Below are 24,751 nucleotides of genomic sequence, written 5' to 3' on the forward strand. Positions count from 1 at the left end.
GAAGAGTTCGTAACCTATGGAATTCTGATAGTTGATGAAGACATAAATCTCTTTTCCCGTACTATGTTTATGACTCAACGTCTTGAATGGCTTTACAAAGTTCACAGTATGCTTGATTTTTATGAATTTTACGGGCCAGATAATGAGCAGACACAGCATGAAATCAGTGTACTTTGTACGCTTCCGGAAACGACTGTAACTGTAGAAAACTGCAACATTGAATAAAGATTAACGTGACAAGTGCATTGCCGTCGGTTAACTACGACCAGTCCTACTTGAAATCCAGTGCACGGTCAATCAGGATTATATGATCCGCGCTATACAGTAGCACTGCCTGCACGCATATCGGGTGTAAACTCCCCATCTCAATGACTATTTGCGTTGAAAATGTGTCCCCGAACAGTCTAATAGTCACATTCAAGCCGTGTCTAGAGTAGCAATTCATGCATGAAATTCCTAGTGAATTTTGGGCGAATCGATGTCTTGTCCTGTCGAAATCCACCATACTAGGCCGCATGGATGAAAATAACTTGCATCCACTGGTAGCATTCACGATGTTTCTAGCCCATAAACAAAGATGTATTCTGACCCTAACAAGATGGGACGATCCAACGGTTCAACAATTGTACTTGATGGCTAGAGAGATAGTTGAAAAGATCAAAACAGATGAGGATGAAAGATGAACGTTTTGCAAACGATCTGTGAAGTGAACAAAAAGCAGTACGAGAAATTTTTATGATTGCCTGAAGGATGAACCTCCAAAGATATCCAAGGCCTTACAGGACACCGAGGATCGGTTGAAAAGGAGTGAGGAAACCGCAAGTGCGAATGAAGATCCAAAAGTAAGTGACACGCTCAAGGAGGAGTCTCCAGCCCCTTCCGGAAAGGGAATCCCCAGTAGCCTGAGGTGCCTGAGGTTTTCGAACCGGATTCGTAACGGGCCTTCATCGATGTATAAGCCACTAAGGCCCTTTCTACTGTGACTTGCTATTTCGATTATAAAATTTGTAGATGCAAATAGAGTTCCCCTTGTTCTCTTTCCCTCAAAAAGGTATGTAGCGTGCCACTTAATAAACATGTAACGTGCCGCGAGGATCGAATGATGCAAAACCTTTTGACCTTAATCTGCTGTGTGGGTTTCAAAATCTGATTTAATGAGCCTGACGAATGAACGTGGCATCGTTTGCATTGTTTACGCGCACTTGACTTTAGAGCTAGAGCACCAAGCTGACATGCATGTTTTGTTAGGAGTCAACATACATTTTTTTTCTTCATAGTAGCCTTCATATTTGAATATGATAATAAACTGCCTTGATTTTAATAAGAAAAGGATATTTTTCATTTCCTAGTACTTCTGGTTGCTGCGATGAATCCTGACGCAGGCAAGAAGTAACAGCCTCCTATATCGTTCAAAAGCCATTTTTTATTCTTGCTTCCTTGTCAAAACATTTCTCCCTTGTCCTTTTTGAAAGCGCAAACCACAAGTTTTGCAGAAGGATATTGTATATCTAGAGCTCATAACAAAAATTCTGGTTGGAAAAAGAGTCTTCGGTGACCACAGTGAAGCATGCAGCAGCTTAAGATTGAGCGATTTCTACGGTTTCATTTCTCATTCACATAGTTGCTGGGATAAATGTCACAATGGAATAGAAAAATGCCAACACAGGCTGTAATATGGGGGAAAATATAGAAGTTAGCAACTAGACTCCAATCACAGTTCATGGTTTTTCATATATGCACTCAATCAAACAGACAGAAGTGCTCTTAGCGTTATCTTAATCAAGCATGTAATCTTTGTATGTAGTAGCGAACTTATCAAGTAGAGCTATTCACCACGTGTACTGCGAGTTCAAATGGTATCCCGATCATCTTATAACTTCCTCAGGAGAAACTAATGTACTACTAGAGACCCTTCTGGGCTTATAATATCTGAATCCATTCGACAAGTCGACGTCGATCTGCGAAGAGGTTGATACAGTTTTCGGGGAGGTCCAAGCTCGCGTGGAAGCACTCATCGCATGTAATTCAAAAAATTGGAAAAGAGCAGTCCGTATCACTGGATAATTTCATTGATCAATGCAAGCGGTTATTCGCGACTTGCTTTATTCTTTGGAGAAGAACTGGAAAAAGAAACTATCTTGTAAAATGCTAATCCTAGTAGCCACGTCTGGAGTATCCATGTCCTCCTCCATAGCCATATCCGCCATTGTAGCCTCCATTGTAGTTACCATAGCCGCCGTAACCGCCGTAGTTTCCGTAGCCTCCGTAACCTCCATAGCCACCGCCGCCGTAACCGCCTCCATAGCCACCGCCGTAGCCACCACCGCCGTAGCTGCCATTACCATAGCCACCATAGCTACCGTAGCCACCGTAACCACCACCGTAGCCGCCGCCGTAGCCATTATTTCGGTGATGGGGTTTGTATTCGTTTCTTGGCTGGCGATGGTAGTCGTGACGCTGATAGTCTCGATCTCGTTGGTTGATGTTGCGGTTGTTGCCACGAGTATTTTCAAATGTAGCGTGCTGCAAATCACCGTAGCCGAGCTGGTTAACATAATCCTTCAGTCCTCTGAGCAATTTGGTAGAGAAAACATAGTTCTCCGGTATCCGGGGAAGTATGTAGACTGCACTGATAGACTTGTCGTTCGAGATATCAGGAAGATCATGGTTAGGCAGTGGGCTATAGAGTGTGGTCTGAGGGATGCAGTTGGGATCTCTGTCTAGCTCGCCAGTCATGCCGCTGCTGAGCTTGGCATCCAAAGCAAGCAATCCATCGTCAGGTCGTCTGGTATAGACTGAGCTCAATGCGTTGTAAAGTTTGTGACCTTGCGAGACAAAGAGGATCGATGGACCGACGGTATTCCGCATCTTCTCTTCCTCAGTCAGCTGATCGTACTTTTCATTCATTGCTTTCAGTAGTCTATCTGTGTCAATGAATGGTAGCTTTACGACACCTACAATACAAAAAATATATATTAGGAGCAAAAAGTGCACGCTAAATAAATGGCATTACCTTGCCACTCCCATTTCTTGCCATCCATATCCACTTCGAAATCGGTGGGATAGAAATCGAGGATAGGCGAGAATTCATCCACCATAAGAGAGTGGAATGCAGCTGGAATATGTTGACGACTAGAAACGCAACGATCAATGATCTTGGAAAGGCGTATGTTCTACATAGTTTCTACATACCTTGCCGGTGGAAGGACACCCATGAGTTGCTCAAAGGGCCTGAGAGGCGCGCTTTTTTCAAACTTGATGTCAAAGGAAGCGATGTTGATAAAATCTGAAGCCATAGGAGCGTAGTAGTATGGATAGTACCAGGACCAGGATGCACATCCCTGATAGTAATATTTGAATACCCAAACAAGGCCTTCGACGTAAGATTTGACGATGCTAAATGTAAAATGTAAGCAATGCTTCCATCAACTTCCGGGTCTGGATTTGTCAAACTTACTGTCGGATAGATTCTTGATCACTAAGCTCCAGTCCGAATTTGATCCGATAGTAACGTTCTTTCCAGCCGCTCTCCCACAAGCTGTAATAAAAGCGAGAATGAATACTACGAATCTGCATACAAAAGTTCATTGCCACATACCGGACGGCATCGTCGGGCTCGCGCTCACGAGCAGCATCTTGTGCCTTCTTCTTGTCAGCAGCGACGCGCTCCAGAATAGCTTTGCCCCTTGCTTCAAGATCCAAATCTTCGGCGTTATCTGGTCCGTCGGGAACAATGCTGTCATCTTCCTCTTCATCTTCTTCAACTTCTTCAGCTTTACGCTTGACGCCACGTTCGGGCTTATCACCAGGGACAGAAAGCTCTTTGCTGCCGGTATCTTCAAACCCTTTCATGAGCTCTGCTCTCAACGCTGCCGCTGCACTCAAATTTGCTGCTCTGGTCTTTTGAGCAGCTTCTGCAGGTGTTGGCAAAGGAGGTCCGCGGTATGCATTTCTTTGAAGCGGATAGGTAGAAGCGACTGGAGGAACAGACGCATTAATGTCATTGTATCGCTGGCCGTTTTGTTGCCGTTCAGCATCCTCCAATTTTCGTCTCTTTGCATTCCGACTTCGTCTTTCATCTTCTAGAAACAGCAAGATAAATCAGTAATCCTAATAAAAAACGAGAAGTTATTTGCGACTTGACATACTTTCTCTTCTCTCTGCAAAGATCTGGTCCTCCATGGCACCAAGCTCTGTGACGAGTATTTGCACTCTACTGAGATCGACCTAGAGAATTATGGCTATTAATAGATATCTCGACAAGGAACAATGCAAGCACTTACGTCTCCGCTGTTAGTCATGTATCCACCCATCATTGGCATACATTTTTTCCACAGTAAGCTCAGAGTACTGATTGCACCTTCACGGATTTCCAATGATGGCAAGTGTGGCAAGAAATCGTTACCGACGAAGAAGCACATAAACACCCAATCATCGATAGCTCGTTCCAAGTCCCATTCGACACCGGGTATATGGAACTTTAGTGCATGCTCTAGGTACTCGCGGAGAATGTTGACATGTAGAAAGACATATGGCTTCAGCTCGGAAGGTCCCTTGTCTTCTGCAACTTGTTCTCCTGGTCTTCGATTCAGCATACAGTCATCTGCATAGTGACCGGGTTTGCCGCACGCCTTGCAGCGCTTCTTATCGTCCGCAAAAACGTCTTCTCGGAGCACTTTAAAGTTAGGCTCATGGGTACCAAGTGCAAGCATAATCAAATCAGCATCCTAGTAAAAAGCAGGAGATGGTTAAATATCTGTCGCCAGTATATACAAGCATTTCAAACCGTACAAGTCCATAGATAACGTGAGAAGTATTCGGATTGTGCTGTGGGCGAGACCGCTGTACTCGAATATACTCCATAATTTTGTGTTCACCTTCTCCGGGCACTGTTGCGTCGGACAAGATAACTTTAAGCTGTAACAACGGGACAGATAAGTAACATATTCTAGAGCTCAATCCGATCATGTTCCACTTACATTTCTCCACAGTGGATCAGTATTCTGCTTATATGCAATGTGATAGCGAAGGCATGTAGCCAAGTGAGCCATAAAAGGCGTTCCTGGGGTGATACAATTGGAATCGAAATGCTCTTTTTTCTCTGACAATTGATGTTCCTGTCCGATGGCTACAGTGATGAAATTGACCCACATATGAGCAACAAAGTCAGCAGCGGCAAAAGAAAGAGACATTGCACATACCAGCTAATTCATTGAACACTTTTTCTTCTGCTTCACGTTCAGCTTGAGCGAGTTGCGCAGCACGGAATCGACGGGATCGCTGCTGATTCATTTTAGCTCGGGGCGCCACGCCATCTAATCCATCATCCATCAGTCAGCCCACATATTTTAATTTCGAGGATTCGATCACGCTTATTACCGATCGCCAAATATAAGAGTTGACGGGGACGGATCATGTCAACAATGCGATCCATGTATTTGAAGATTTCGATCATCATGTCATCTTCTGTTTCGGGTGCGGGCTATGTATACCAGGTTATGTCTCTCTTATACTATTCACCTATTTTTTTGATAATATATACCTTATTCTCAGGATGACAGCATGGATGAATAATGCCGTTCATGTCGAGATAAAGATTGTCGAACTCTTCACCGTTAGGATTCGGCTTGGTCGTATCGACTGGAACGGCTACGCCGTTCACCTCTTTGGGATGTTCCTCCACGACTTGGGAAACTACCTTTGGAAACTTATCCGCAAGCCATCTATAGCAGCGATTTGGTCAAGATCTGAGTATTCAAAGCGATCTACGACTGGATCTACCTGAAAAAGGCTGGAACACCCATGAGAAAAAAACGTTTAAAGGAAAGAAAGGGTTGCTCTGCGAAAAATGGCTGGCTGCATTGTGACCATTTTTAATCCGTCAGCAAATCAAAGAGCGCGGTTTAGCTTCTTGGCTCCCTTTTTCGCTTTGCGACGACTTGCTTAGTAGACCCAATCCGGTTCTCGAGTACTTTGCAAGATCTTTTGCAGCGTAATCGGCACAAAGTTATGGATAGAAAGAATGCCTGAAAGCAGATGATATGGATAGCACCATCGTCGTCGTTAATGCATAAAAACAACAGGCGGTTTATATACCTTAATACATGACGATAAGCACAGTTACCTTATCCCAGCAAGGTCGATAACAAGAATATATCAACTGTCTTTCATCATTTCTCTTAGATATTTGACTGAATGAAAAACTCGACGTGGGATATAAACTAGGAGCGACGATCTATGATGCATAAATCGATTCGTACGAGCCTGTCGGGATTGGAGGACAATGCATCTATAATATGCCTCTCAGAAAGCAATCGGGCATATGGGCTATACAGTTAATAGGATAAAAGAGCCTTTTTCGAATCTCTCTTTTATTGAACAATCCGAACAATCGCATGTAGTGCATATACGGAGGAACAGTATTATTTTAAATGTTGCAGCAGGAGGGATATAGTCAGCTAAATGCTTAAAAGATGCCCATCACAGGAGACGGCGATGATGGCAGTAGTAGTAATAATGTTGACGATGACTCGCTCCCAGACAACCTTCACGTGGGAGGCAGTTCTGCGACGACTATTTTCCGGGTTCGTAACCCAGCAGCTTCACATTGGTTCCTTTCTCACCTTCTTTTCTTTGTAAAACCACCCCTCTCTATGGCACCTGCAACCGTCCAGCCTGTAGACCCAAACGCACCTATCCAGCGTAAACCAGTGTCATGGAACAATCTTTTGCTGGGAGCTAGTCAGTATAACAGAAAGAATATGAGTTACCCAATAGGAAAGGGTCAGCTAATGCATATTGTTCTATCTAGCCTTGAACCTATTTGAAGTATCAACGCTAGGCCAACCCTTTGAGGTCTTAAAAACACAAATGGCAGCGAACCGTGGGCAATCCATCTTTGCAGCGATGTCTGCAGTGTGGCAGCGCGGCGGTGTGCTCGGTTTCTACCAAGGCCTCATTCCGTGGGCATGGATCGAAGGTATACACGAGGCATATTCAATAGACTGACACTTCTGATACTTACCTTTGAATTGTTCTAGCATCAACCAAGGGTGCTGTTCTGCTTTTTACTGCTTCCGAGTTCGAGTTTCGCTCCAGGGCAGCTGGAGCATCGCCTTTCGTGGTACGAAACTCAGCAATTGTGTGGGAGGGGTTGGAAATAGGATGATGCGATGATCGGATCTCTCTGGCTGAACACACGGCTGTAACGTTTAGGCGGGTCTTATCGGCGGCATGGCTGGCGGTATTGCTCAAGCATATTCGACCATGGGATTCTGTACATTCATGAAGACCGTTGAAGTGACGCGACACAAATCAGGTAACAAAAAATTGTTGCTCCTGTTTGTTGCTACGGTAACTGAAATAACAACAGGCGCCAAGGTATCCACGTTGAAAGTTGCTTCCGATATTTTCAAAAAGGAAGGTTTCCGTGGCATCAACAAGGGCGTAAATGCTGTGGCCCTGAGACAGTGCACCAACTGGGCAAGCCGTTTCGGTATTTCTCGCTGGGCGCAGGAATCAATTGTAAAGTTCAGACACGGCGACAGCACAGCCAAACCTATGGCAGTGGATCGTGTCCTTGCATCCATGGTGGGCGGAGCTCTGAGCTGCTGGAATCAGCCGATTGAAGTTATTCGCATTGAGATGCAGAGTCAAGTCAAGACACCCGGTCGCCCTGATAAAATGACCATTGCCACTGCTGCCAAGTGGATCTACAAGAATAACGGAGCATCTGGATTCTTTAAAGGTGTTGTGCCTCGCATCGGTCTGGGCATGTGGCAAACTGTATGCATGGTCACTCTGGGTGATGCTATGCGTGAGTACTTTGGTACAAACTAGTAGAGTCTGTTGTATAAACGATCGTCTGGTGTCAAATCCATCGAGGCATGGAATAAAAGTGTCAAGCGTTTACAGCATTGCTTTAACAATGTCTGGGCCTTTCTCGAACAGAAGTCCTGAATGAATAGCAACGGCGCCATAAAGAAAAGAAAAGAATGAATTTGCTGACTCGATATACTCGACGACGTCAGGAAATAAGATTCAGGAATTTAAGTCATCAAAGGGAGATAAACCGGCGAAAATGTAAACCTTCCTCCGTTGCCCTCCAAAGGGGAAAAGGTTGGCGAAATCTATTCCTTTGTTTGGTTAAACAAGATTCACAATGCATATGCAAGTTTGCCTTTTTGCAACGTGATATAATTTCGATCAGGGATTGGATGAAGCAGTAGGCAGTTTCCTCGGGTTCTGGTATCTATGAACAATGAAATTGGCGTTTGTTCTCTATCCTACTTTGCAGCCGAGGGAATTTGTGCGTATTTGTAAAACAATGCTTTACGCTTCGCTTCGCTCGCTGCGCTTGATTCGCTAAAGCTCATGGCTGATCCGACTCTGTAGAATAAACTCGCTTGGCCTTCATAACCCGCAAGTCGACGGCGCTCGCATGAAGCATTGGTGAGAGATATAAAATAGACCCCTTTTTTTCTTTTTTTGGAAGGGGGTCTACCCCTCCAGAACACCCGCTCTTGCGGAGGGTAGTCCATATAGTAAGTTACTTTATGCACTTGGGAAAAGAATATGAGTTATTTTTATTGCATTATCTGCTTGAAGACCATGTTGTGTGTAATGTATCTGATGGATGAATATTCGGCGTTAGCACGAAGATTGGTCTCTATGACATTAGCTGTCTCGTCTTCGTGCTGAAAAGTAGGGAAGAAGACTGTGATATTATCAGGTGAGGTAGCCCTGGAAAGTGCAACGTAAAGTTGTTTGGCCGTCATTGCGACGACGGACGAATAGGGAACTGGTGACGGGAGAATTGGAATGGTAGCGCATCGGTTCCTGATAAATTTATCGTGATGCACGGTATGTAGACGATTCGACCTACACATATGAAAGTTATGAGGTTAGCAGGGAAAGAAATCACTATCGATTAGAGAGACCCTAGAGACCTTACCTGAATTACGTCCCGTCATGATTTCTGCTTCGATCAAGTTGTTTGTGAACCGGCGACATAGCAATCTAGTACCGTTGCATAAGCCCTCCTCCGGCGACAGATTGACTATAGTCATTATTGGTTGATTTGGTTTGAGGTGCAGCCGATGAGGTGGCATGTTCGAAAGGTTTAAAGAATTCAGGTATTCGACTGGATAGGTTTCTCGATCTGCGTCAGGGAAGATTTATCCGTTGATAGAAACGTCCGCTCGTGACCTGGAAATGTATCCGTCGCCCTTTCGTTAATTTGCAGTACAGTCTTGTTGAACGGTGTAAGGATTACTGATCGTTTGACTGAGCTAACGAAATTCTGAATATCAGCAGGTTGGTTTTGTTGTCTGTTATACGACACCACTGAGGTGGGAGAATTATCCAGTCAGTAGTCCCCTCCATTGGTTGTTCATTGCCATTTCCAATACGTAATAGATAATCGGCGAAATTTTGTACACTGACAATGTCGACATGTTGATTACGGAGCTGCCGGGCGCACATGTTTTAGACAACTTGAGTACTTGGAAATATGGCCAAAGCGTTGATTTTTCGAGAGATGCCTGACATTAACAAACAAACCATGATACTCTTGGCGCATGACATACAATTTTCTAAATCGCGCGCTGTTTGCCCGGTGATCCTTCGCAAGTAGAAATGACAGTCGGTTTGGGGAACACCATTTCGTGAAGCTTATTTTCGATTTCTTGCTGAATAGGTTGGTGTGCTGCTGGATCGCCTGATGGATATCGCCAGTTCCGAGCTCTTGTTGCTCGAAAAGGATACTGTTGCCAGGGTCCTCTGGGAGGAACGCTTCCTCGACAAATAGTTTCACTTGGGCCTTGGTCACTGTAGAGCAATGATGTTAATAATCTGACCAACACTCTGTGTATTTCCTATGGCTACCAATTTTCAAGCTTTCTTCCTTGTTGGTTGTCTGAGCAGCATTTGAGATATACTTGCGCCAAGTTACTGGACCTCCCAGAATGCGCTGTTTCGCGACCAGAACCGGTTGCCGCGGGTCGGTGTTGTAACAAATCTCGAGCTCATTCAGGTCATCGAGCTTACGCATGTTTTTCAATACATTCTCCTCATTAAACTCGACGTAAAAAGAAATGTGCAAATTGCTTGTTCTCGAGAGACGTTGGTTGCCATGTTAACTGTATACACACCCGTCTGGAACCTTGGCAGCTGCCACAACTTGCCACGTAAGGTATTTCTGCAAGCACAGCGCCATCGAGTTTCCGGTTTATCCGGACCGCCACTTGATGGAATAAATTCTTGATTTACTGTTGGCGTTCCTGCGTCGTGGCGATGCGCTTCGCGCAAAGACGCAGCGAATTTCGGGAATACAAAGGCTTAATGCAGAAAGACGAATTCAATGCCTAATCCTTAATCCTTGGCTCGGGCGCTCCTTCGTTTTTTTTTAATAGAGACTGTGCTTAGTGATTTAGTGATATAAGCCTGCTTGGAGAGCGATATTTGTGTACCGTCGTTTTGGAAGACAAAAATCGAGTCAATTTATTTTCTTGCTTGTTCATCTACCCAATCTTTACGAGCAATCAATATCCGACACAGCGGGATGACAACCGGATATCAGCTATTATGGAAGACTTTGCACGTAACTTTCACAACGGACAACTTTCGCCAATCGTTTGCAAGTGACACACAGTTGACGGACAAGGATTGCACGCAGACCATGACAAGGTTATGGCAGCTGTAGACTGGCCTCTGTTACGATCATTGAAGGAAACCAACGTTGCAGCTCGCTTTTTGCAAGAGCTACAACAAAGCTCACGAAACTCGAACGCGCCCATTTATACATCGTCTTTGGGTATCCGATGTTTGACAGTATGAGCCCATGCAGATCTTGCTGTTGCTAAATATCAAACTTTTTAACAACGCCAAAGCACGAGGGAAAAAGCCTGCATTGTCGTCATTGTTTTCGGGATGAAAGTAACACGACGCGGCGGTGGCGTCTCCGCGTCGGTTGGTAAGCCGTTTTCCCGCACAGACCCGTTCTTCAAGCAATATGGAATTAGCAACGCTTGTAGTAGAGGCGTTAGTAACCAGACGATAGTAGGTTTCGTTATCGTAAGATTAGCTAGCTGACAGGCTCAAGTGCAGCGTAATCGGTGCTGGTGTTACATTAGCAAGTTGTCAATAAATGATGGAAAGCCGCGAGAAAGTTGCCTGTTGCTCGGATAACGAGGAGGACTCAAGGTCTCGTCCTAGTAATACTACTTTTGAATCTTTGGTTCTGTACTATACGCGGCTGCATCGCACTCACAGATTATGCAGGCATAACAGAAGAGTCCGTATATTTATATCCTTTCTATTTATGTAGTATTCCCTCTTTTAAAAACAATTCTCGGAATTTAGCGAGATCATCCGGTAAGTGCATGCATTTTTTTTCTTACACCTTGTATGGCACCCGCATTTCCGTGGTTTGTCTGCAAAAATTTGTGTAACCTACCTAACCCAGGTTGGAAGAACCTTTTTTTGGGTGCTCTATCGGTTTCTTTTTTTGCTCCATTTCGAAATTTGTTGTTGCGCTCTCCTCCTTGTCCATTTCTTCCTTTGCAACACATTTTCCTGTGAATATAAAGAATAGTGGGATGGGCGGCCGCGTGCATTCAGTGACAGCCAATCTCCTCGTATTAGCATCAGTATTTTTCTCGAGTACTACCTTTGCTCTTCGATTCGGCGAACAATGTGATCCTTTTCCTTACTACTCGTAAATGTCGCACGTTTGATTGATATTGCGACGGCAAAACTAACAATGGAAAAACAACATATATTATCAACAGAGAAAGCTGGCAGTACCTCGATTCGTGCGAGAATGTATATCTCTTTTGTGATCCAACAACCAACACCTGTAACTACAAAGGATGCTCAAACAGCGATTACTTGAAAGGGTAAGATGGAGAGTGGATACGTGTGATGGATGGGAGTGGGTCATCCCTAGAATTATATCCTTGCTGATATGGTTCTTTTTATTCTTGTTTTTCTTTCTTTTTGCAGCTGGGATACGCGAATTCATCCGTTTCCGCAACGATGCAACAGCTCTTCTTATTGCCCTGATAACAACTCTGGCTGCAAACCGCTTGTCCCAACGGGCGGTCACTGTGAACTTGTAGGTAGAGCGTGTTCTGCTGCAGGGGAGGGATGATAGTGTTTACTAAAGGTTGCTACCCAGCAAAGGGATGATGAATGTGCCGGCCAAAATCCTATTTGCTTGAATTCGACGTGCTACATTAAAGCCGCCCCATTGGGTGGCCGTTGCAGCGCAGATATGTAAGTAGAGGGCGATCGGCAGCCAAGAAGAAAAAAATAATAATCTGACCCTAACGCACCCCTGTCCCCTTACTTGATGTTGATAAAGAACGGACTATATCTCATACGACGCGGAAGGATACGCTGTTCAGCAACGAATTATCCGTGACAATTGCACGCTCGGCACATACTGCGACGAGCGGAACGGATTGGTCTGCATTCCGTCAAAAGCCAACGGAGCGCCATGCCAGCAAGACCGCGAGTGCATCTCTCAATATTGCAGCAATTCCGGCAGTTGCATCAACGGACCGGATGTTTTCCACACGATCCCTGCGTGGTTGTGGGCAGTCCTAGGTGTTGCGGTGTTTTTATTTGTACTCTTGATTCTCGCAATGTTGTGGGTGCTGCATCGATACCAGTCCAAGAAGGAAAGAGAAAAGATCAGGAAATTCTTTGGCGACAATGAAGAGTTTGCAAAGTACGCGATGCTCGAACACGATGATGTAAACGCAGCCGCCTTTTTCGATGATCCGAACACGTCACAGCGCCTTCCTCCTCCACCAGCGTCGCCGCGTCGTCACGACAGCCGCACTAGCATGGTGTACCTGCAGACACCTGACTATCAGGAATCTGCCGCTCTGGGCACTTCTAGACCAATCAGCTGGAGAAACTCTTCTACTTCCAAATTGCGTACGTCCTTTGCAGCACCACCTTCTTCCAGAAACTCTGGCTCCTTCACTCCACCGTTAACGGGAATGCGAAGCTCTACAGTGGACCTACCCCGAGGATCCACCCCCGACTTGTCACGCCCTTCAACGGCAGAACTTCCCCATCGCTCTCCCACTCCAGACAATCGTTAACTGTCGTTCGCTTTAACCTACACATCAGTCTCCCTTTTTCATAATTGTTTTCTTGTTGCATTCCATCGAGTAAATTAATCGATCACGTTTTTATGATTTTTACATTATCTGAAATGGAATGATGCAGAAAGCCGCCTTTATGGATCATGCTAAAGGTATATGCAGCCTAAATAAAAAGGGAGTAAATAGGAAAGAGTAAAAAAAGAGAGACAGAGAGAGAATATAAGGATAGAAGGAAGAATGGGGTTACAAAAACAGCCAAAGAGTATAGAAACGTGGGATACTAGACTTAAACAAGAGTGCCTAAAAGAGGAGTACGTTCAGTGGAGCTTTCAGGGACTTTGCGACAAATATCATGCTTGCAAATAGGACACTGTGTTGTAGATCATTGAGTTAATAATATGAAAGCATTGAAAATCCTTCTGCACGATACTTGCAAATTTTTTGTGTGTAGTGAGCCATGCATCTACGCAGGACGCGTGGAATTCGTGCCGGCACGGTAAGGTGCGCAAAGTGTCATCATCGACGTAATCTTCCAAGCATATGGCACACTCTGTGTGATCATCGTCTTGTTCTTGGTGATCCTTTTCCCTCCGAAATTTACGCACAGGCAATTTTGTAACAAAATCCGTTGGTGCCAGCTCGCTCTTACGTCGTTGTCGTTGACGCAGTCTCCAGGTCAAGTATATGAATAGCATCATAACTGCAGGTGAAAGTACGACGACAAGTAGCATATCCAATAACGGCCTACAATTCATGCGTAAACGTGCATCCTTAATAGTTTTCCTTTTTGGACAACAGTCTTTACCATGTCAGCATATCGTCCTTGACCATCCTGATCTGCATAGGTTCTCTAAAGGATCGAGACAGTTGCAACAGCGCCTGGTACTGGTGCTGTGCTACAAAGACGCTCGGAATATGCACGTCTGAAGTATCACCTGAAGCGAGCGAGCGAGTGAGGGTGAGTGAGAGGGAAATCACACGATGTGGACTATGCACACAACACAACCTCTTCCCCCTATTTACCTGGTGCATACATCGTAATCCAGCCGTTGTAATGCTTATCTCCGACTATGGCAGCCTTTGCGCCGCTCCGTTGCATAGCTCGCACCTTGTCGACGAACGAGCACTCGCCCCGTTCGATCAATGCAATCCAGTCGTTGCACGGAGGAGTTACAATTTCGCAACCATATCTGTCTTCGAGCGCTGCTGGAGGTAGCAGATTTCCGACAACACCCTCGTCCGTCAGCCGCGGACCGAAAGCCGCTATGCGATCAATATACGTCTCGTTGGTAGCCTTTGGTTGGATAAGGGGAAAGGAAATTGTCAACAAGAATTCACACGATTCAAACATGCAACGAATCGCTGTGTTTCACTAAAACTTACGAGCACGATTACGGCGGCGTCGCTGCCGACTGTTCCGCAAAGCATAAGTAAGAGCATTATACACTGGCACCAGTGGGTCATTTGTGATCGTGTGAGTTGCATTTGGAATGGAAACGTGGACAGGTGAGGTTTGCCTTTGGACGTTTTTGACCAAAAGCAAAGGTAGGAAGAAGAGGAGGTGAAAAATTGGGTTTTTTGGTTCGAAAAAAGTGAACCCATTTTCTGATCAAGAGCCGAAAAGGATTTGTTGCTGCTGCTGCTTTTATCATCATCTTTTTTGCCCTTGTTTTGTTGCTGATGGCTTGGTATCTTGGCTGCCCCGTGTATATATATCCATAATGTCACATACACAGACAATACGCAATAACAGTTTCAGCAGTTGTTTATTATTGCTGCCAAGCTAAGCTTGGCGAGACATAGGGAAAAAATGGCTGGGGACGACGGGTGCTCTGCGGTGTTAGCGCTGCATGAAGCGCAGCGCTATTCTAACTCTATTATCTTGTCCTCTTTCCCTCCTTCTCTCGTCTTTGCTGTGTCGTCCGTGCCCGCCGCCCTTTTTCATTTTTGAAGAATCATCTTTTCCCTTGTCCTTGTCCATTACATAATACCACGGGTCACCCGACTTTGCAACCAGGGTGCACATGGTCCGATTTTAATCCATCATCTTTGTGTCTCAACTGAAGGCCTGGATCTGCTTGATCTCCCTTGCCGACTTCTCAATCTTGTCTTGCACTGTATATGACTGACCTGTAAGGGTAAACGCCGTGAATATGCTGTGTGACAATTTGTTACTTACGGACTGCATACCTCTCTTTTCTGCTTTGGCCCGTTCCTCCAAATAAATATCGCGATCTCGGATGATTGCCTGATTTTGCACCTTGATGATAGTTCCTGTAGAACGTCTTGGAAATGAGTCTTTCTCTTTCCTGATACAATTCGACTCATTTTCTTACCTGATACATGAAGGATGCGAAAGCTGCAGGTTTGTTTTCCGATCTTATTCATAAAGAACAATGTTGCCAGCACCATGTCCGTGTACTCTCTGGGAATACGTGCTATTCCTACTCGAGTCATTGGATTGTACCACTTGACTGCATGATATTTATTTCCATGTTAAACTGATCGTTATCGTTGCAATGTATCAATGTGGAAATACCATTCAGGCTCTTTGCCATTCCCAGACCGTAATCGCCAAAATCCGCGTTAATCGCTGCAGCGATCGCACGTCCAATGTCTTCCTCAGTGAGACCCAATGTTGTGCGAGGAAAGACAACTTCACCATTTTCAAAGACAGGATTTTCAATGAGTTCAAAGAGTATCCACCTATTCTTTATGCGAACCATTGCAAAAAGAGGCGAGAGAAAGAGGTAAAAAAAGTTTGTGGTTGGATATAGAAAGACGCAAGCTTCCCAAATTATTTCAGCAAGCCCGACACAGCAGCGGAATCCTTTTTTTGACTTTCCCCGCACACACTTGACTCACGCAGACCACACACATACTTGGCAAACCTCAAAGACCCTCAAGTTGTTTCATGGCAAGTCCGAGCGAACGCGACAACCACATGTCAGCTGGATCGTCGCCGTCAACTGGTACGCTGTTGCAGCAGCAGCACCCACCAGGCTCTCCGTCGGACAAGTCCAACAGTCGCCCTGCATCCATTACTGCCAGTCCAGTTAATCCTGCCTCAGAAACTAGCAGCTCTCAACCATCGACTTCATCCTCTAGGCTCAGAAGTGTTCCTATACCGCAGCCTCTCTTGCTAAAGAAACACGCTAGCCGATCCTCCATCTCCAGTGGCGACGACTACCCAGACCCCTTGAGTGGGAAGCAGCAGCAGCAGCATAGTCCATATCGTCAGTCCTCCCAACTGCCGCCTACGATGCAGCAACAGCAGCTATCTCCCACTGGATCTGAATCGCCACTGAATAAAAAGCTGGATGTTGACTATAGCAGCAGTCCGGGAAGCGAAGTCGAAAGCTCCTCTGCACGGCTCGTGGTTTCACCGCATCCAGCTGTCCCGCGCTCCCCACAGCAGCAGGCAGTCTTTTCACCGAGATATGCTAGTCCACCTGCAGGCAGCGGTGGAAAATACATGGTTAAGTCGAAACGCGCGAGCTGGATCGATGCGAGCGCTGCTGCGTCTTCGTCGGCAGCCGCGGCCATAGCAACAGCGCATCAGCATCCGCTACCAACAACAACATCGAACGAGGGTAGCAGCACACCCAGTACACCCTCCACACCTGTTGGATATCCAGAACGCCTGGCTAAAAGTCGAAAAAGCTCAGTCGTCGAAGGCTTGAGCACTACGAATCCATCGTCCTTGTCCTCTTCACCTGCTGGATCTCCAAAAACGGCAGCAACCATTGTTGGAAAACGATCTGCTGCTGATTATTATTATGATCCAACCACAGCCACGATGCACAGATCAGGATCAATCTCAAAGTTGCGTGAGAATCGAGCAGCACTGACCAGAGACACCAACGTCGAACACCATCATCAAGGCACACCTCCCTCATACTCGTCGTCGTCGGCAGCAGATGCTTTGGAAAGAAATATTATGCGGACAGCCAAACGTACTTCCTGCAATGATTCCGACGCAGCAGCAGCGGCGGAAGATGTCCTGACACTACCGTCATCATCTACCGATTACCCGAATGCATCGTATTTTCATTGGTTTAACCTGCGCAACCAGCAAGGCAATCCACAGCATCCAATGGCACAGAATCATGGACGACGTACATCCTCCATATCTTCCATTGTGACCGATTCCAGCATGACGGACGAATACTATTCTCCATCTTCTTCGCCGAGGACAGGAAGTCCTCTCCAGATACCCACGGAAAGACGTTAGTATTCTCTAATGAGTAAGAGAGATATTTCACATGTACTAATCTGATACATAGATAAAAGCAGCTTGAAAGATTCAGCATCCGTCGCGTCCTCAGTTTCTAGCTCGTACAATCAGCCTACCGGTTCAGTTAGCTCGTCTCTTTTGATGCAGCGTGCCAGACGGCGTTCGTCAATGAGCATGCTTAAAAACATTTCAAACACTGAACTTGCCAACATTGTAAGCGGCCAGCTGCCTAACCCAGTCGTGGATGCGCCGACAATGGATCACGATATCTGCAGCGGCAGTAACAGCAACAAACCGTCGCCAGCTGCTCCGCAACGGCCGATATTGGAGACCAGCAAAAGCAGCGGCGGAGGTGTCTCTGCATATCAACATTCGCTACATTCGTTGCTCCGCAGACAGTTATCAAATAAGCGCAAATCGAACCGTCGATCCTTGCCGGCTCTCGATGTATCAGAAAAGCGATCATCATCAACAACAGCTGCGAACCCGCAATCTTGCAAGAACGAAGCAGACAAGGATGTTGTCGAAATCGACTTGAACAGCTCCAACAGTTCTCGTTCTCCTTACCACCTCTCTTCGTCGACTACTATGGATCACCATCCAACTGCTGTTCAAACGCCCGTGTATCCTGCTTTGCTGCTGAACGCTACTCAAAGCGATTTTGATCTGAGCACAGAGAGCGAGCTTGTCTCATTTCTACCGCCAATGGGAACGAGCACCTCAGCGCCTGATTTAAGCAGATGGGATCACACCATGGCTGATGATTACTTTGGACCTCTCTTCAAGCAAGAAGATAGTAAGTATTATCAACGAGGATACACTTTGGAGGTTATCATTTCTAATCAACGGCGCTTAGTACCCGAGCGAGATACCGAGGATATTCCAGATAGTTCATCAATGTTTTCGATGCGCAACGGCTCAGTGTCGGATGAAGCGTACGGCGAAAAGCTGTACATGTCTCGATCAGCAAAGATTAAACGATGGTGCTCCTTGCGGATAGAGGATCAACCATCGAACGATAAGGACACGGAGCAGCATCACCACCAACACCATGCAGCGCGGTTCACTCGAACTAGAGAAAATGACCGTGCTATGCCGACGATTCTTGTCACGAGCGACGAAGCAGCATCTCCAACTGCATGCGACGACGTTGGCGATGGTACACTGGCACCCAGCATGGTAGATAAGCTAAATATCGTCAATGATGTCCCTTGGGTTGACTGGCTCGAGGAATATAAAATGGCCAAGAATGCCGAGATGAAGCGACGGCAATCGATTCCAGACGAGTCCAGTGCCGCGAAACGGCACATTGATCACCGGCTCACAAACTGGTGGAGTATAGTCAAGACGAACGCAGAGCACTATACGTCGCACAGACGATTGTTCCCTGTAATGCGGCGTCACAGTAGTTTTGATGGAAAAGATGTCGACGAAAAAGAGCCTGCAGCACAACCAGGGAAAAGCTTCGATCGCAACAATGCTGCTGCTAGCCCACCAACGTCAACGACATCTGTACCCGAGAAGAGACGATCTGCGGCGGATGACAGCGACAATGTTCCTTCGAAACAGCACATGCGACGATGCTTTACAACAATTGAAGACAGCGACGAAAATATCAGTTCTGGCCAAAACTCGCCTCGATTTGACCAAAGTTTCAGACAGCAGGGCTCACCACTTGCCGTTGCAGCAACGAAATCGTCGTCGAGAAAAAGCTTGACTGCCGCAGCTGGTACAAACGTCGGATACAGATTCTTTCATCCAAACTATCGTATGGGTCTATTCGGTCGACTCGGACGTATTTTTGGGTCAACGAGTGAAGGTGATGATAGATCAAGCAGTGCCAATATGCAGAGCACGATTCGGTCGAGGCTTCAGTATGCCAAGGACGCATGCGACGCGGAAATGCGATATATCATTGATGGCTTAAACGAATACGTTGAGCGAGGATTGCAATATGTGGAAAACATGGACGAGATTTTGGAACAAGGAGTGCATGAAATGAGCAGCGAAGAAGAAGGAGACACAGCAGATCATCAAAGCGATTACGAGGAGGGCGAACAGGTTTACAGCAACGCCAATGTTCGTTCTCGAAATAGCATACCGCCTGCTGAGGTCCGCACGTTGCACGATATCGAGGAAAAAGAAGAAACGGAGGATGTCAAGACGCCCCGTCATCACGACAGCGCTAGACAGGATTACTTTGAAGATACATCGTCGCAAGTGAGCAATATGGTGACGATGATCACGGAAGATTCGTATCTGCCGACCCCTTTTATTTTGACGCTGCAAGATCTCATTACTTTGGCGCAGAGCGTCATGGATACGTCGCTGGACATGTTTTTGGACCACCATGGATTGTGTGCCGAACTTGTCTCCAAGATCCAAGCGGTTGGTGTGAAGTGGGATATACATCCAGAGTGGCCGTGTCGAGAGTGGTACGTGCGCCTGCTACTTGGCGTCGCAGCGCTCAACAGAGTTCTTGACTGGTGGCAAGCAGAAAAGGGCTTTTGGGCGTCATCGTGGGGTCCTACGCCTGTCACGACGACGACAACAACAAGCGACACTGATGGCGGTGCAACCACTGATATGGAATCTGTCAGTGGAATGTCGAAAATGGATGAAAGCAGCGAGTACGGAGGAGACGTCGATGTTGCGGGACGACAGAGATTAGCGACGGGTAGCAGCAGCGACGGCATCCAGATGGATAGCAGTATCGTACCTCCCAAGAATGATGCTGAAACGTCCTCGTTGTATACGCAGGATGATCCTCAAGTTCAGCTGACAACAGATGAGATGCAGCTACAACAGATTGCGGAGAGAAGCCAGAATAGCACAATCATCATGGAACTCAGTCTAGGCACAACGGCTATCCAGTATGTGAGCCCTGTCTGGCTAGATGTGATTGGGTAGGCTGTAGATTACGAGTTAGCAACGGAGTTCATGCTAACAATGGATAACTTTGCTTTAGATCTGCCGATATCCAATCTGTAGTCGGGTCAAGCATCTCTCGTTTCCTTGCACCAGAAGATCAGCGTACTTTTACAGAAGCGACGGAAGAGTTACTGGCGGACGAATCGAGGACGATAGAAGTTCGGTTCAACGTGACAACTTCGCAAGGCGATGTTGAGATGGAAGGCAAAGGCATGCTCATGTACAATCGGGTGACGAGCGAACCAAGCCATACAATGTGGGTGATCAAACCTGCGAATTCTCGGAGATGGTCGATTATCGAAAAATTACAGCCATCGCCCACTAGCTCTACAGGTCGCGCGGAAGAGAAACAACAGCTCGAATCGAATGCAATGGATGAGTCGCTGAAAGAAACAATGGGTGGTGGTCGAAATCGCTCATTTTCGGAACCTCCTTATTCGAAGGATTTGACTTCTCTTCCGAGTCCCGAGGAGGCAGCGCCCGGTGAAAATCGAGATCACGAATACATATCGCCAAATACGCTCATGTCTCTTCCACCTGTGCTCTGTCACGTATGCGAACGATGGGTGGTAGCTGCATTCTTTGAACAGCACTCAGAACTCTGCATCGAGATTCATCGTACCGAAATGGATGTTAATATTTGTAACGACAGTCTCCGTGACCTCAGGCATCACATTCTTGAACTCACGGACGGCACAAAAGCAGAACTTGAGCAGGAAGAAAATAATACCAAGCCAGGAGACAAGGCACAGGATGTATCGACTGAGAAGCAGCAGCAGCAGCAGCAAGAAGGAGGAGGAGGAGAAAACGACGATGGTGAACGCGATTCTATCTTTGGAGAGGAAAAGATGCCTCTGGAAGAGGAAATGTCAGAAAAGGACAAGAAACGAGCGGATTTGGAAGTATACGCAGACTTGGTGGAGATTCTGGATGTCGCATTGAGTATATCTATGCCGGGACGATACGATGAAGAAGAGAATGAAATGGATCAAGAAGAGCAGGAGGAGAACGGCAAATGTCGATCGCTTCAGTCGCCGAGATCGAAAACCAAGATGGTTCAAATTCTGTATTGGCGACCGCCAGCAGCAGATAATTCTAACACGACGTCGTTGGTTCGTGAAGTTGAAAAAGCAGCCAGGGCCAAGGTGGATGCAGTAAACCGTATGCGAGACCGCCTCGAATACAACGAGCGTGCACGGAACGATTTCCAAAAGACGATGCAGCAGGATGCAGATTGGAGCGAGTTTGTATGCGCAAAAGACGACACTTGTCCTCCCGAAAGCAGCAACAAACAATCTCAGCAACAGCAGCAACAGCAACAACAACAACAGCAGCCCCAACAACAACAACAAAAGAAGGGATTGCTCAGCCGGCTGCGTTCGTGGAAAACCAAAGGTGTAGAGAAGTTATCGAGACGGCAGCGGAGGAAGACTCAATCAAATAGCAGTAACATACCATCGCCTTCAAAGGAGCCAGGCTCCATTGTGGAAGCTGAAATTATTGATACACCAGTTGGTTCTCCTGGACTGCGACCTCAGCGGTCCAAAGACTTGTCCTCGTCTTCTCCAAGTGCTGCTGCTTCTGGTTCAACAGGCAAATCGCCGTTATCTCCACTTCAGGCATTCATTCCTGGCCGGCCGACGCCTCCGAGTATCAAGGACTTTGATATCATTAAACCGATCAGCAAAGGCGCTTTTGGATCTGTGTTTTTGGCAAAGAAGCGTGCAACAGGCGACTATTATGCAATCAAATTTTTGAAAAAATCAGACATGATTGCAAAGAATCAAGTGACCAACGTGAAGGCCGAGCGAATGATCCTCATGACGCAGACTGATAGTCCGTTTGTGACCAAACTCTATTATACATTCCAGTCCAAGGATTACCTGTACCTAGTGCTGGAATATCTGAACGGTGGAGACTGCTCTGCACTAGTCAAGGTGCTTGGTAGCTTGCCCGAGGATTGGGCCCGGAATTACCTCGCAGAAGTGACATTGGGTTTGGCTTACTTGCATGATCGAAACATTATCCACAGGCAAGTAGATAATTTGGCAAGTTTTAAAGGAAAACCCTAACGTTGTCTTCTATATACAGAGATTTGAAACCGGACAACTTGCTTATAGATCAGAATGGCCACTTGAAGCTGACCGATTTTGGTTTGTCGAGAATCGGATTTTTGAACCGTCAGGTGCGAGACGAATTGACAGCCAACTCGGCAGTGGCAGCGGCAGCGAACGTGCCTAGTTCACCACATCCTTCGCCAGAAACACCCGAAACATCATCCAATCCGTTCCGGCACTCGTACTTCAGTCTTTTGTTTGATGAAGGCCGACGCAGCTCTGTATCCAGCAGTGCTTCCAACAGCGCTGCCATCACCAGCGTTGATCCTGAAGCGAAAGCAGCTGATTTGCATCAGTCATCATCGGTAGCCAAGACTCCTATTTCCGATATCACTACTCCCGGCTGGGCGACACCTGGCTACATGCAATGCGATCGCAACGATACACCGCGCAAGGCTGTGGGTACACCGGACTACCTCGCTCCAGAAAGCATTCTCGGCACAAGCCAAGATATCATGGTAGACTGGTGGGCGCTCGGTGTTATTTGTTACGAATTCTTGTACGGATATCCGCCCTTCCACGCCGACACACCCGACAAGGTCTTTGAAAACATCTTGTCTCGACGAATCGACTGGCACGAAGACGTCGTGGATATCTCACCGGAAGCGCGTGATTTCATGGAACGCCTAATGACGCTTGATCCTCAGAAGCGACTGGGCTACAACGGTGCAGACGAAGTGAAGAACCATCCTTTCTTCAAAGATATCAATTGGGATACGCTGCTGACAGAAGCGCCTTCGTTTGTACCTCAGCCGGCTGACGCTGAAGATACCGAGTACTTTGACTTGCGCGGTGCGCAGATGCTCACCGATGCTTTGGAGCCGAACGACACTGATGATCTGCACGAAAGCGACAAGCAGCAGGTCGAGCATGCCAAGGCCATTATTCACGAACAAAATCCAGAAAACATTATGCAACAAGGCAACAATTTCCAGATCAGTTCCGCTAGTTTGCAGGACGACAACGACGCATCTGGAAACGAGTTTGGAACCTTTGTGTACAAGAACCTGCCTGTCCTGGAGAAGGCAAACGAGGATGCTATCCGCAAGATACGTCACGACAGCATTGCAGCTGGAGGTGAAGCTGGTGGTAGCACTACTGGCAGCAGTCCAGGTAGCGGTAGCCCTGTACGGCGGTCAATAATACCTAGGCGACAAGGCAGTGTTTCGTTAGAAGGAGGACAATCGTCGTCGCAGAGCTCCTCACCGCTCAAGCTGTCACCCTCTGTTTCCATGACGACTAATAGGAAGCCGCCCATGGATACTGCCGCCGGCGCCGCGCAACAGCGCCAACAACAACAACAACAACAACAGAAAGGACCAGAAGTTGGCGGTGGTCGATCACGCTCAGCGTCTTCACCTGATGATAGGGTCGTTGAACGGAAACCATCCGTGTTTGAGGAACACCGTGGATCGACGGGTAGCGCCAGCGTCGCCAAGGTAGTGAAACCTTTAGACTGCCTTGTTGTGGACGATAATCCCATCAGCTGCAAGATTCTTGAGACTATACTTCAGACCCTGAATTGCCGTTGCGTGGTTGTGAGAAATGGCGCTCAGGCCATCCGGTGCGCCGTGGGTGAAGTTAAATTCGACATTATCTTTATGGACATCCGCATGCCTATAAGTAAGTAGGATGAGCGGCTGATATTATCAGATTTCTTTGGTGCTAACATGTCTCTACTTTTCAAGTTGACGGCGAAGCAGCTGCTCGAATGATTAAATCCACCAACAATGCGAATCGTGATACGCCGATAATTGCAGTGACAGCGTACGAAAGAACAGTGCAGCTTGCAGGCGCTTTTGATGATATACTGAGCAAGCCCGTGACGAAGAACATTATTCGTGAACGGCTAGAGCAATTTTGTAATTCTCAACGGCCAACTTGTATCTTGCAAACACTCTCTAATGCATCTTCTGCATCAAGTCGCAACAACAATAACAACAAAATACAAGCCTAATCCCTTGTGCATAATCTCCCACTAGCTCTGTCATAGATCCCCACATATACCCCTGCTACACATGCACTCACTTCCTCTCTCTTTATAATTAAAAATCTGCAACACTTTACTATTTTGCTGTAGCAAAATATCCAGTAAATTTCTCAGGTATTTATCTTGCAAAGCACTTGATAATCCTACTTGGAATCGTCATGTCAATAAGAACGTTGGCCGGCTGGAGAAAGCCAAGATGGCAATGGGGTTGATTACCTTGTCATGCTTTGCACGTTGTAATCCAAGCGTTCCAGCGGCAGATGCTCAGTAATCGTCGTAAATTTCAGCTGAACAAGTCGTACCTTGATGGTTTTTGAGTCATTGGTTTGCCGGGCCGGTCCATCTTGCTTCCGGTAGG

General features: G+C 46.6%; 7 protein-coding genes across 7 annotated transcripts; 3 read left to right on the forward strand and 4 right to left on the reverse strand.

Moving 5' to 3' along the window:
* Positions 1 to 2,154: 2,154 nt before the first annotated feature.
* On the reverse strand, positions 2,155 to 5,804 carry VTP01DRAFT_8940 (uncharacterized protein; the record flags this gene model as incomplete). The annotated part of the gene is made up of 13 exons (XM_069388117.1): positions 2,155 to 2,954; positions 3,014 to 3,132; positions 3,193 to 3,396; positions 3,458 to 3,538; positions 3,599 to 4,082; positions 4,149 to 4,227; positions 4,284 to 4,727; positions 4,792 to 4,917; positions 4,980 to 5,128; positions 5,202 to 5,315; positions 5,380 to 5,482; positions 5,543 to 5,723; positions 5,782 to 5,804. The coding sequence occupies 13 exons, from the start codon at positions 5,802 to 5,804 to the stop codon at positions 2,155 to 2,157; spliced, it is 2,907 nt and encodes a 968-aa protein (XP_069240446.1).
* Positions 5,805 to 6,653: 849 nt separating this feature from the next.
* VTP01DRAFT_8941 (uncharacterized protein) lies at positions 6,654 to 7,839 on the forward strand (the record flags this gene model as incomplete). The annotated part of the gene is made up of 5 exons (XM_069388118.1): positions 6,654 to 6,741; positions 6,812 to 6,979; positions 7,041 to 7,123; positions 7,216 to 7,318; positions 7,373 to 7,839. The coding sequence occupies 5 exons, from the start codon at positions 6,654 to 6,656 to the stop codon at positions 7,837 to 7,839; spliced, it is 909 nt and encodes a 302-aa protein (XP_069240447.1).
* Positions 7,840 to 8,585: 746 nt separating this feature from the next.
* On the reverse strand, positions 8,586 to 10,051 carry VTP01DRAFT_8942 (uncharacterized protein; the record flags this gene model as incomplete). Its single annotated transcript, XM_069388119.1, has 5 exons — positions 8,586 to 8,880; positions 8,963 to 8,977; positions 9,445 to 9,502; positions 9,562 to 9,828; positions 9,886 to 10,051. The coding sequence occupies 5 exons, from the start codon at positions 10,049 to 10,051 to the stop codon at positions 8,586 to 8,588; spliced, it is 801 nt and encodes a 266-aa protein (XP_069240448.1).
* Positions 10,052 to 11,597: 1,546 nt separating this feature from the next.
* Positions 11,598 to 13,115, forward strand: VTP01DRAFT_8943 (uncharacterized protein; the record flags this gene model as incomplete). Its single annotated transcript, XM_069388120.1, has 5 exons — positions 11,598 to 11,716; positions 11,790 to 11,897; positions 12,004 to 12,115; positions 12,179 to 12,276; positions 12,365 to 13,115. 5 exons carry the CDS (start codon positions 11,598 to 11,600, stop codon positions 13,113 to 13,115), a joined length of 1,188 nt encoding a protein of 395 aa, XP_069240449.1.
* Positions 13,116 to 13,404: 289 nt separating this feature from the next.
* Positions 13,405 to 14,720, reverse strand: VTP01DRAFT_8944 (uncharacterized protein; the record flags this gene model as incomplete). The annotated part of the gene is made up of 5 exons (XM_069388121.1): positions 13,405 to 13,488; positions 13,553 to 13,862; positions 13,924 to 14,053; positions 14,142 to 14,412; positions 14,502 to 14,720. The coding sequence occupies 5 exons, from the start codon at positions 14,718 to 14,720 to the stop codon at positions 13,405 to 13,407; spliced, it is 1,014 nt and encodes a 337-aa protein (XP_069240450.1).
* Positions 14,721 to 15,174: 454 nt separating this feature from the next.
* VTP01DRAFT_8945 (uncharacterized protein) lies at positions 15,175 to 15,844 on the reverse strand (the record flags this gene model as incomplete). Its single annotated transcript, XM_069388122.1, has 4 exons — positions 15,175 to 15,248; positions 15,309 to 15,392; positions 15,455 to 15,592; positions 15,658 to 15,844. The coding sequence occupies 4 exons, from the start codon at positions 15,842 to 15,844 to the stop codon at positions 15,175 to 15,177; spliced, it is 483 nt and encodes a 160-aa protein (XP_069240451.1).
* Positions 15,845 to 16,032: 188 nt separating this feature from the next.
* On the forward strand, positions 16,033 to 24,360 carry VTP01DRAFT_8946 (uncharacterized protein; the record flags this gene model as incomplete). The annotated part of the gene is made up of 6 exons (XM_069388123.1): positions 16,033 to 17,347; positions 17,405 to 18,151; positions 18,212 to 20,261; positions 20,324 to 22,318; positions 22,378 to 24,026; positions 24,092 to 24,360. The coding sequence occupies 6 exons, from the start codon at positions 16,033 to 16,035 to the stop codon at positions 24,358 to 24,360; spliced, it is 8,025 nt and encodes a 2,674-aa protein (XP_069240452.1).
* Between the last annotated feature and the right edge of the window lie 391 nt (positions 24,361 to 24,751).

Source organism: Rhizomucor pusillus (assembly GCF_041956525.1).
Source record: "Rhizomucor pusillus strain CBS 183.67 unplaced genomic scaffold VTP01scaffold_6, whole genome shotgun sequence".
NCBI classification, from domain to species: Eukaryota; Fungi; Mucoromycota; class Mucoromycetes; order Mucorales; family Lichtheimiaceae; genus Rhizomucor; species Rhizomucor pusillus.